Source organism: Hydra viridissima, unplaced genomic scaffold (genome assembly GCF_058129835.1).
Source record: "Hydra viridissima isolate aposymbiotic clone 2 unplaced genomic scaffold, HvirCarnegie_v1 scaffold_8, whole genome shotgun sequence".
Taxonomy (NCBI): domain Eukaryota; kingdom Metazoa; phylum Cnidaria; class Hydrozoa; order Anthoathecata; family Hydridae; genus Hydra; species Hydra viridissima.
Window position 1 is genome coordinate 322,589 of NW_028324307.1, and position 12,706 is coordinate 335,294.

The 12,706-nt window shown below is 26.7% G+C and overlaps 1 protein-coding gene across 2 annotated transcripts; it reads left to right on the forward strand.

Annotated features, from left to right (window-relative positions):
* The first annotated feature begins 1,816 nt into the window (after window positions 1–1,816).
* On the forward strand, window positions 1,817–12,258 carry LOC149884405 (uncharacterized). 2 transcript variants are annotated; one of them, XM_090096529.1, is made up of 12 exons: window positions 1,817–2,056; window positions 2,395–2,601; window positions 2,712–2,983; window positions 3,323–3,477; window positions 5,578–5,767; window positions 6,503–6,695; window positions 7,353–7,437; window positions 8,024–8,076; window positions 8,333–8,581; window positions 10,061–10,110; window positions 10,677–10,744; window positions 11,830–12,258. In XM_090096529.1, the coding sequence occupies exons 1-11, from the start codon at window positions 1,981–1,983 to the stop codon at window positions 10,707–10,709; spliced, it is 1,563 nt and encodes a 520-aa protein (XP_089952655.1). In that variant the 5' UTR covers window positions 1,817–1,980; the 3' UTR covers window positions 10,710–10,744; window positions 11,830–12,258. The 2 variants fall into 2 exon arrangements, with proteins under 2 accessions (XP_089952655.1, XP_089952656.1); XM_090096530.1 differs by having other exon boundaries at window positions 8,399–8,581; window positions 11,830–12,097.
* The last annotated feature ends 448 nt before the right edge of the window (window positions 12,259–12,706 follow it).

Sequence of the window (12,706 nt, forward strand, 5' to 3'; positions counted from 1 at the left end):
ATTTTATTTATAGGCTTTTTCTACTAAATCTATGTGATCCATTTCTTCAGACTTGGAACTACATAAATTACAAGACTGAGAAAACTTTTTGTCAATAACTAAATATATTACTTTCCCACCATACATGTCATGTCAATTTAAAAAGCAAGTATAATGTCAACATGCAAGCAATCTTCAAATTCGCTGAGAAGAGTTTTAATTTAACACACTGATTTTGAAGAACAATTTCTTTTACTTTACGCAACACTGGTGTCTTTTTTTTTAATTGCCACTTAAGAAGTCTACTAAAACACTTAGAATTTTTTCAAAAGTCAATTTTTGAAACTTTTAACGAAAGAGGTGCTATGCTAAACAGGCTTCTTGCTTTGTTTCTTCACTAACTTTTGCTAATAAAAAATTTCAGTTGATGCTCCGTAAAACGCAAATTTCAAAAATGAAACTATTCATCTTAAGTTTAAAAATTTCACTGAAATAAATCAAATTTCTAACTTTAGTAATTGAATAATTAAGCATTATAATGAGAATAGTACTGGAATAAAAAAAAAAAGTCCAAAATATTTTTAAGCTAAGTTATTTTATCATCTTAAATTGTTAAAATAAAACGTAAACAATTTCTTTAATAACCAAAATGAAATGGATACATAAGACAATTGAATTAAGTTATTTAAAATAATGCAAATACAGCATAATGATGTTGATCTTGTACAGCATAATCATGTTGTGCTGTAAACTGCCAAAATCGAATGACAAGCAATTATTTATTCTATTGCTGCAATTTGTAAGGATTCTCATATTAATATCAGTGACGGCACGAAACCCATTTCTTTTTTTAATTTATCAAAGTTGTTGACAAGATAAGTCAATATCTCTCTGATATTATGACGTACTTTATACGTTATTGCATTATTATTATATTTAAGGGTTTGCTGAAATTCTTAAGCCATACTCTACCAAGTTTATGAATTATTTTTTATCTTAAGAAGACAATTCTATATATTATATAATCTATAAGGTAATTAAACATGGTTTTTTTAACACTTGAGAACAAAAAAAACTATTGTTCATGTAATTGTCAATTCGTTGACTTCTACGTGAACCTATATAACATCAAAATCTCTCCACTAGTCTTTCTTAATAGTTAATAAATACTCTCAATTATTCAACTCAAGTATATTCTTTTAATATTTTACAAATACAGATTGCAATATCAAATTGTCATTCAATTGGCTAAAGGCATGAAATGGTTCATAAAAATCATCAATAATTTTCAATAATAGTTCTTGTAAAAATTTTGAGCTTAAAAATTGTTTAAAATTTTTTGATACAAGTCAAAAAATTCAAATAGCAAAGTTTACTTATATTTCAAGAAGTCATTTTTGTTCAAATATTTTCAAAAAGAAAAAAATGTACAAAAAAAAAAAAAAAAAAAGCACAATATGAATTTTAGTGTACTGTAAGAGTTAAAGTATGAAGACGAAAATTTTTAGGGAGAAGAAATATTAAATGAAAAAAGATCAAATTGCTCTATACGCTTCAAGTTTTACTGTATCAATTTTAACAAGCTTTTCAAAGTTAAATTTTTTCTTCATGTTTAGCGAGTTTCTATGACTTGCCAGACCTGCTAATCTTTATAGTTCAAGTTCAACCAAATTTATCAAGTATGAAACTAAAAACCGCAGGTGCCTGCAAGTCCTTACAATCTTCTTAGTTTCTTTCCTTAAAAGATTTTAATAATGAAATTTTTCGTCAATTGTTTTATAATAAATTTATGTCGAGGCTCTAAAAATACATTCAAGTACAAATGCGTAACTTGCGCATCTTTTTAAATGTTGCATTGAAACTTCATCTTGAAAAATGTTACATTGAATCTTCGTCTTGAAAACTTTAAACATTTTGCATTGACATCATCAAATGTTTACTTAACATCGGGTCAAGTAAAAAAAAATAAAATAAAAATAAAAAATAGAAAAAGAAACAGAAATGCAGCTGAAATTGATGTGTGGCTCAATGATAGTCAGCTGTTATCTACTTGCGTGTCACAAATCAGCAATAGAAGGTATGCATTTTATTTTTGCACTTTTGCACTTTTCAAATAATCATTAAATGAAGCATGGAAACATTTGTTTTACTGCGTTAACATTTTTTATGCTTTTCACTGTCTAAGAAATCTTAGATCATAAAATCTTAGAAAAAAATTTCAAGGATGTCAAAAAAAGAATTCATTTATTTAATTTACTCATTTATTTCATTTGCTTGTTTATTTTAAGACTGCTTCTCAATTTTTTGAATCTCTAACGCCCTAAAAATACCTTAAAGTTTATTTTAGTACATATGTACATGCATCAAATAAACAATTGTTATTATAGAATTAACATTTATTTATTAATTAATTAGGTTGCGAATGGGAGGAAAATTTTCAAGCAGATTATTTAGGCACTATACCATCTGTTTCCCTACATACAAAAGAGCAATGCTGCAAATTCTGTTTGAACGGTTTTAATGATACTTTTGCAGCTCAGTACCAGGATGACGTTTGTACTTGTCTTAATAAAATGCATAAAAAAAATGATAGCGAAGGTGGTTTTTACACATATATAACAAGTAGGAATACTTTTCTTTGAACTAAAAATTTATTGAGTTTCTTTTTTTTTTTTTTTTTAATATATAAATATTTATAAATATTAATTATAAAAATTATGCATATTCTTTAGGAGTTCCCTTTTTACTAAACCAATCAGATTACGAATGCGGCAGTTATGGCATTAACACATTACAAATTTTTAACTTTGTTAAATCTGATGATGAGAAGTTTGTCATTCAAACCATAAATATGGATCTCAGTTCTAACTTGTCAACTGCGATTTTGATGATAGCTCCAGACAACACTTTGTTGAATTATGATGGAGCTTTTGTTGGTGTTTCAAAAGATTCCAAAGGCTATTCAGGATCTAACATTCTTTTTAACCAGACTTATAATTTTAGGGTAATTTGCCAGATTTCTTTTCTTGGATATAAATACTTATAAATTCGATATAAATACTTATAAATAGCCAAAAACATATATGTCATACATGCACATAGGCGCCGAGTTCACGGGGGAACAGGGGCAGTGCCCCCCTAGGAAATTTATACTAATAATATATTATCACGGATTATCATGAGGGCGAGAGTATCTATTCGCCCCCGAGATAATCCGTGATAATATATTATTAGTATAAATTTCCTGGGGGGGCACTACCCCTGTTGCCCCCGTGAACTCGGCGCCTATGTACATGCATGTTGTAAAACATAGCATGTATGTTGTAAGAACTGTTATTATTAGATTGGTAGTGTTGATGAAACCACTCAGTTTGCAATGTCATATACTCGTACAGTTCCTCGTGACTCAAACTTGATTGTATTTCTTAAACCATTCAAAGTCTTACGAAATGGAAGGATTAGTTATGCTAATCTTCAGTTTTCTGTTTATGGAAGTTGGTAAGATACAATGTTTTTTACCAACTTGGAAAAGAAAAAAGTAAAAATGCTTTCAACAGTTTATTCATAACTCTTTTAAATATATTTTTTGATTCAAATTTTAAACCTTTTATAATTACAAGGTTTTAAAAAATGTTAGCACCATATTTACTGATGCATTTATTTAAACAGCAAGCCACTTAGAATGGGTGAGTTAAGTGGTCTTGATTTTAACATACATTAAAATGCGAAACATTGTAATGCTTGTATAAATATTGACCATTTTATTGTTTATATCACTTTTTCAACATATATGATTTTTAAAAATGATTTTGATTGCCTCAAAATAATTATCCTGAGGACAATAATTATTCAGAAGGAAACTTCATGCTTGATTTAACTCAAAGTTTTTTTAGAAGAAACAGAAATGATTCCAAGCGAGCTGTAAATAGGAGAACTCGAGGTTATTCTTTTCTTAAAGAAAAAGTCTTCGGATTGAAGCATAAAGGAAAATTGAATTATTAGAAATAGGATTAACTCTATTTCATTAAAAAAAAAAAAAAAAGAACTCACCAAAGAAAAAATTACAGAAGTTTAACATATACAACATTTTTCAACGTTCTTTGATTAAAAAATTATACGTCATATAATGTGTACAAAATGCACATCGATGGTCGGTCAAATTACATAAAACTGCTTTTTTTTCTGCTAAAAATGGGAGATCAAGTTTTACACCAGATTGACGTAAATGATTAAATAATTTTAAGAAATTGTTAAATACGCAAAAAATAAAAAAAGAAAGAAAGAAATAAAGCTAGTTTTAAATTTTGAAAAGAAATAACTCTTATTTTCTAAATTTAAAACTAGCTTTATGTTCAAAAGAATTAGATTGGAAGTTATTAATTGTAATGAAACACATAAAACGTTGTTTAACAAAACATATCACACTTTAATGCACCTTCTTATTCTTAAGTGCAAAGAAGACAAATCATCTAAACACCTTGACTATGTGCTTATCAGATAAAAATAGTTTTATGAAACGATAAATAATTTACAGATCTAGGTCTAAATAAAAATGTAATCTTTACTTAGAAAATTTATTAAAATTGTTTTAATACATATTACTATTACATAAAAAAACCAAGATAAAACAGCATTTACGTTGTAAATACAATTAATTTAACTACGAAGAAATGGGGAAGTACTCTATTATGTGCTATTAAAAATATGAAAATTCCCCAATAAAATGCCACACTAACACAACTTTATGTGCACATCCAGTCATTTATTTAACAAGTTTTTTATTGCCACATATCATTAGTCATGAGACTTGATGGATCCATTTTATTATCAAAATGTAAAAATAAAAACTGTTTAAACTCTCGTCGTAAATTATGATTGTTTGCAAATTTACTACATATATGATACTTTGCAAAGATACTCATACATCGGTGCTCCGAAAAAATATACCACTTTCAAATATTATTTTTCTCAACTTTTTGTAATTCTTTGTAATTTATATTTTCTTCTTTTCTCAATAACTTTTTAATTGTTTCGACTAAGCTATTTGGGTTTCTTTTTCTTTAAAAGGAAGTGATGCTGTAATGCTTTATTAACACACTCTTTTTTTAAATCAGCTAAATTTAATAAAGAAATTTCAATAAAGAAAGAACTGTGATAAACAGAATTTCTGATTCATAAGAGAAATAGAAGACACGCATTCCGCAATGTAAACCACTTTCATTTTGCAAAATTGTATCAGCTGGGTATTAGTTCAAGTTTACATTACTCTTACAATTTTTCGACAGTGTAGCATGCAATACTTAAAAAAAGCTAATTCTCGTTAATAATCAATTTGAAACGGAAAGTATTGCACTTAATTGAAAACAAAAGCATAAACAATAAAAAGTTATTTTTCTGATGCACCTGTATAAACAAAAGCAAAATTTTTGCAATACTATTTTACAATATAACACCATAGTAAGTATTTATGACATGAACTATTGTAAAATAAAGTAAAGTCAGGAAATATTTTTATATAACGTATTTTGTAAGCTTGTTTAAAAGTTTTGACTGCTGGCACAATTCTCTTAAATTTTTACGAAAGTTTATTTTTATTAGGAATAAAGATGTTTACATAAATCTCTCGAATGAAAAGTTCGGTGCATCAGCAGATTCAGAAAATCTGTGGTACAAATTATACTTTGATGACAGATTGGTGATCTTTTCTAAAGCATATGCTTCCTTTGAAGGAACAGTGAGCAGTATGAATTATGAAATCATCGTTGAAAAGAAACTTGTTACATTTCATGTAAGGCATTATTAACAATCTGTAACATGTTTGAAATGTTTTTATGGAAACAAAAAGTTAAATTTAAAACATTCACATAAACTCTTTCATGTCGATATTTTTCACTTTCTTAACTTGCATCTCAATTATCCTTTAAACATTGAGCATTTTTTAGATTCTTCTTGTCTACACCTTAATGATCTTAACTGCTTAAACTCAAGGATATTTAAAAAAAGTATCAATTTTGTAACTTTTAGAGGAAACTACATTTTCTAAAACTACAATCCGACAACATTGTTTCCCTAAAGAATTTCCAAATCTAATAAAAAAACTTTTCTTGTTCTTGTTTTATTCAAAAGTTAACCTTGATAAGGGAAGTCTTGTGAACACACCTTGTTGACAAAAGTTAATTAACTACTTTCATATGCTGACAATTAGTTTAAGATTTTTACTTGAAGTTAAGTTTTTTAAAAATCTTTTATTTAAATAGTTACATTAAAATAGTACTCTACGAATTAGTCAATTTTTGAAAATTGCGATCAATTTTTATTGCAAAACAAAGCCGTCAAAAGCAACAGTAGAAAGAAATTTTTAAAATCAGAAGTCCAAAGCTACCCAAAATCAACAACTGCACTTCTGCCAGTAAAAAAAGCTTTTTCTCAAGAAATAATTTTAATGAGGAAGTTCTGAATTTAATGAATCGAAAAAAAATCCTCATAAAATGAATTTGTTTGGTTTCTTAAATATTTGTTATAGGTTCCAAAGTTAGGGTGTGGCACAAGAATCACGCTTGCTTTCTCATTTATATCTCGTTTTTTAAATTATCAAAAAATTGATTCGCTGTATGAAGAGTTCACAGCTTCAATCTACAAAAAAGACGACGCTAAACTCGTGGAAATAAAGAGCAGTTGTGTTCGTAAATTTGAACTTTCACAAACACAACGGCTAGGTATGGTTGCAATTAGAAAGAATACACAATTGTTACTTGTATATCAAAATAATGACTCTTTATTTTTATTTTTTCTTGGTTGTAACTTGGACAAATAAATTCTAAAAGTGTTATCTCGTAGTTGTTTATGTTATATTGAACTATTTATATATATATATATATATATATATATATATATATATATATATATATATATATATATATATATATATATATATATATATATATATTTGCACGAATGTATGTATGTATGTATGTATGTATGTATGTATGTATGTATGTATGTATGTATGTATGTATGTATGTATGTATGTATGTATGTATGTATGTATGTATGTATGTATGTATGTATGTATGTATGTATGTATGTATGTATGTATGTATGTATGTATGTATGTATGTATGTATGTATGTATGTATGTATGTATGTATGTATGTATGTATGTATGTATGTATGTATGTATGTATGTATGTATGTATGTATGTATGTATGTATGTATGTATGTATGTATGTATGTATGTATGTATGTATGTATGTATGTATGTATGTATGTATGTATGTATGTATGTATGTATGTATGTATGTATGTATGTATGTATGTATGTATGTATGTATGTATGTATGTATGTATGTATGTATGTATGTATAATTTTAAGGCAGAAACAGAAGGTTTGCTGCAGATATGACATCCATGCTTCATGTCAATGATTCAGTTTTGATATGCCATTGGGCGGATGATAGGTTTTTATTTTACGCTTATTTTACAAATATTTTGTTTTTTGGCTGTAATTCGATTCCACACCAAACTTTGCATTATTATGATAAGTTAAGAGTTTGTGCAATAATGTAAGATTTAAATATTTTATGATGACGGAATATTTTAAAAATGAGCCTTTAAAGATTTATCAATGATATTCAAACTTTGTAAACCAATTTCAGAAATAAATTTTGTCCGTTTTTTGTTATATGATATGTAATTTACACCTGAATCTTTATTGATGAAAATTAACTTTTTATCAAGTGAATGCGCAAACTTTGTTTAATTGCAATTATGATATTTTTTCAGCAGTTTAAGTACTTAAACTATTAAAACCAATTTTATTTTGGTCAATTAAGCTCTTAAATGTTCATTAGTTTAGTATAAAAAGTCCAGATATAAAAAATAATTTGAAGTTCACTGATTTTTATAAAAAAAATTTTTCTTTCAATTACAAATTTTTATATTTAAACTTTTTACAATAAATAAATGACTTCATATTTACATATATTTTACTGTTGCTTTTAAATTAACAATACCTAAAATGAATATAGAAAATTTTAAATTTAGAACAAAAAATCTTTGTGGGTTAATGAACCTTGAGGGAATAACAACATTTACAAGTATATTTTGATAATTCCTGATTATATTTTGATTCTTATTTTTTTTTTATAGCTGTTTGCCATATTTCTTTTATATTTTGTTTTAAAATTTTGAATTTCATTGACTTTCAATTAAATACATTATATACTTTTACTGCATAAGTTAATTTTATTTAAAGCATTTTAGAAAATTTTTTTTAAAAGAAGTTTTATTTTATTTAAGTTTCTTGAGTTTTTTTGTACAAAGTTCTAGTCTAAATATTTGAAATATATTTAGTTCTCTCCGCCGTTTTTCTTGTACCAATCTGCTTTGATAATGTTACTAAATACTTTTACTTCGAAGATATACTGGGAAATGTTGTGATTTACGATTATTTGAATAAAATTGAAATCAGGACACCTTATAAGAAACAAACAGTTCTACAACTACCATCAATAATTTTACCAGTCACTAAAAAAAGATCTGATATGCCTTGTTGTGGATACTTTGCGACACTTGGTTCGTACAAGAGTAAAGCGTTAGTATGTAAGTTTCAACTTTGACTTTTTAGTAAGTACGTCTTTTAATGTAGTAAAAACTTTTAATCGCTCGTTGCTGACTAAATATCCTAATCCACAAATCTTTAGTAAGTTGCTTTCTCATTTTATATTTACTTCCTCATTAAAAATGATGAAGTAAATATAAACTGTTAACATCTGGATGAGAATTTCACCAATTAGCAGATGGGATTCTACAAAATGTATATTCATGATTTAAATATACAGAAGTTTTCTGTGAATGGCGTTATGAAAATATAACACTCTTAAACGCCATTTATCAGAAAAAGTTTTTATGATGCAGTTTTTAAAATTAAAATCATCAAAAATAACTGTAAACTAACTATAAACAACAAATAATGATTTTTTTTGTGTCGTATTTGGCGATATACATTATTCTTTATAAATGGGTTGTAACTATTGTTGAACACAATAAATTATCTTGATACACAAAAAATCATCGTCAATATGAAAAGTATTGGAAAATTCGTAAAATAAAAAAGTCCAAATCGACATATAAAACGACCAACATTATTTAAACTGGTCTCCAAAGGAATACGCAGTCATGCAGCGGATGGAACAATGCCTTCATTTCATCAGCTAAAGTTTTTATTTAAGTCAATAAATTTCATGAAACTTCTTTTAGTAGTCGTGCAATATAGAGAAGATTGAATAAAGCTTATTTGATTGAGTTATGTAAAACTTGTACTTATGTAAAACAAGAACTTGAAAGCCAAACTCGAATTCGCAAAACCCAATCAATCGAACCATATTTTATTTTGGAAAAAAATGCTGTTGAGCGATAAGTCAAAGTATGATTGATTTGCTCTGATGGCATATTTCATGGATGGTGTCGACTGAAGTAACAGCTGAATCCTAATTACACACCAAAGCCATGGTGTCGAACCAATTAAAATCGACACAAGGGTGAATCAGTAAATCTGTAAGAATATTTTAAAAAATCAATGAAATTTATTGCTGAGGAAAGCAATTCTGTTAAAATGCTCATTGATGCACAAAAGCAACTTTAAACATACTTTACATTTAGCAAAAAAGTGATTTGATGATCCTTTTATTGACGCTTTTAAGTCCCTATTATAATTTTATTAAAGATATTTTGCACGACGTTGAAAAGGCTGTAAAACTTTAGAACCTGAATATTTAAGTTACTGTGGGAAGCAGTGATGGGAGTCTGGTGTATGATTCCTAAATTTATTTACTAGGCTTTAGTTGAAAACTTACCACACCTTTCAGATATAGTATACAGTAGAAAAGCCGTCCGTCCAAATATTGAAATAAAGAAGGGTTTCCAAATCTATCATTTTTCACAAGTGCGTTGATTTTTTAATCAAAGGAAACTAAATTAGAAGTTCTTAAATTTTTTTCTTATATTTTTTTTCGTTCTGATTTATTTGTGTTAATTCCGTACCACCACTGTAATTATGAGTAAGTTATGTTGTTATTTAAGATTACCGAGTTGGATTTGGTGTGGTGTACCCAAACGTTAGATATGCATGGGTAAGTTTTAATTTTTTTTTTTGAATTTTAGCGACATGAATGTCTTTCGAATGCTAAGCATCTCTCAAGGAGTTTTTATTTACCATTTAAATACAGGATGCTGCAGCGATTCTCTTTATGAGCCGTTTTTTTGAGAAATGTTTAAATAAAGTTGTTTTAGAGTCTAAGGACTAAATAAAAGAAGAAAAAAAAAAAAAAGAAAGAAAGCAAAAAGTGGTTTGTCATCTTTAAAGCTAACTTTTATATTTTCTAACATCTTTATAACTAATTTTTATATTTTTTCCTGTAACTTTCAAAGTTATGATCTTTTAACATTCTCTAAGATTTTTTTACAAATAATTGAAAAATGCCTTTTGCAAAATGTGTCGTAATCTATTGAAACTAGAAAAATATGCGTTGTTAACTCAATTTGCAATCATTTTAATTTTACACTGTTTTTTAGGAAAAATTGTTTTATAACATTGACTTTTACGAAAATCAACTGGTTTTAAAATTACAAACTCTAACTAAACATTTATCCATTTGACGTAAAATCACATTTTTAAAACACTGATATGTTTCTTTAGCCTTACCCCACCAGCTTTGTATTATATTTCTAATGAAGTGATAAACTCGTGGTTATCGTTAACATAAGGTGAGAAAAGTTTTTGAATCTTTTTGAAACTTTAATGATTTGTTTTAAACTGTCTCAGCTTTTTTTAAAACAAAGTTTTTTTTATACAAAGTTTTATTTAGAAAATTTAAAAAAATTGCTTTAAATCATTAATAAAAATTTTTCGTTTGAGTTAAGTTTTTTCCAATTTCTAAATAAAATGTGACGAGATGGCTTTCAAAACAAAATTGCATTGCTACCTTCATTTTAATTACTCCATATTCCCCTAAGTTCACTCACTTAAGCTTTAAATATTCATATTGCGGTTATAAAAATCAATTTTTCATTTTTTTTCAGAAACATATAGGCAATAATATTCTTAATTAAACTTTAAAAGAAAATAAATAAAAAAATAGTATTCAGTAATTCGTTTGAAATAAAATATCTACTTTGACGAAATTTCAATACCATTTTATAATTTCTATCACTTTATAAAAGTCAGAAAAATAACTTTTAAACGTTTTTTGCAACTTAAATTTTCTCTAATATTGTTTAACATTTTGCAGTGCACTTTTTAATCATTTTCATGAACATGTAGATGTTAAGTCATCTTAAAGTTTCACTGAAATGTCATCTAAACTTTTCATTTTCAGATTCTTCTTCATACTTACGCCAGTTTCATTCATTAACTTAATGCTTTGTTAACTTGAAATTTTAATATTACGCATAATCTTTTAGTGGTAAAAAAATTTGCAAAACACTTGAAAGTGCTAGCTATCCGATAGACAGAAGTTAAATTATTTTAAAATTTCATTAGTTTTTGAAAAAAATTAGTTAAAAATCGAACTCCTTTTCCTTTTTTTTTTTTTTCACAAACGTGTTTCCTTTGGTAACTCTTAGACATGCTGATTTTTAAAATTGCTCATTTTAATTAATAATTTTCTAATCAGCTTCATTTTTCTGCGTTATTTGAAATTTGTTTAACTTGAAAATGAAATATTTTAGCAAATTATAAATAAAATACACCAAAAGATTTTAAGATTCTTATGTATTTAGTGTCATAAGATATAATTTAGCAAAAAAAAGTTCGTAATATTTGATTTTAAATTTTTTCCGTGTATTCTTAGATGACCGAAATTGCTTGGCGACCGAACTTTCATGGAGACCGAAGATTGAGGGAAAGTTGTACCGAATGGACCTTGTACTAAATGGTCCTTTTCAGAAACAAGAACTTATAGACCACTTAAATGTATCTTAGTCATCACAAATAATTTAAATTTACACAACTCTCTTCCGTATGTCTGGGTTAACACTTTTCGAAGCAAATCAGTTGTTATGGAAGTTTTCTGTTTTTTCAAAGCAAATGTAATTTTTTAACTTTCCTGAGTTTTCATTTTACAAAGCTTTTTCAAGAAGATGTTAACTCTTAATATTAATAATATTATAGATAAATATTCTGGATTTCTGATAATAGTAGAATGAAAGTTATCTGAGTTACAGATTATTGTAATTATGTGGGTAACATGTTGATTTTAATAAATATACTGAAAAGCCACCATTAATTGTACTGAATGGACCGAATCATTTTCTACGTATGCATTTTTTGCGATTCAGCTGGTTACTTACTAAGAGAAAATACTGAAGTTTTTTTATATAAATAAGTTGTGAAAGTGTGACTAATAAATTATTCTAAAGAGAAACTGATCATATCGTTCAGCATAGGAAGGCAGCTAATTTAACAAGTTTGATTTTAACATACTCCCTCTTTCAAATTTATAAAAAAATTAAATTTTATGAAAAGTGAAGTATTACTCTAAGTTAATAAATATATTGTAGTCAAATTATTTTCTCGTGTATATTGTAGCTAGAAAGGTTATTTTAACATATCAATAGCTTGATGTCATTATATTAACATATATCTAGATATTTCATTTATTATATATATCTAGATAGAAAGTATTCTTTTTGTCTCCCCTTTATGTGAGTTAGATAAACTTTTCAGGT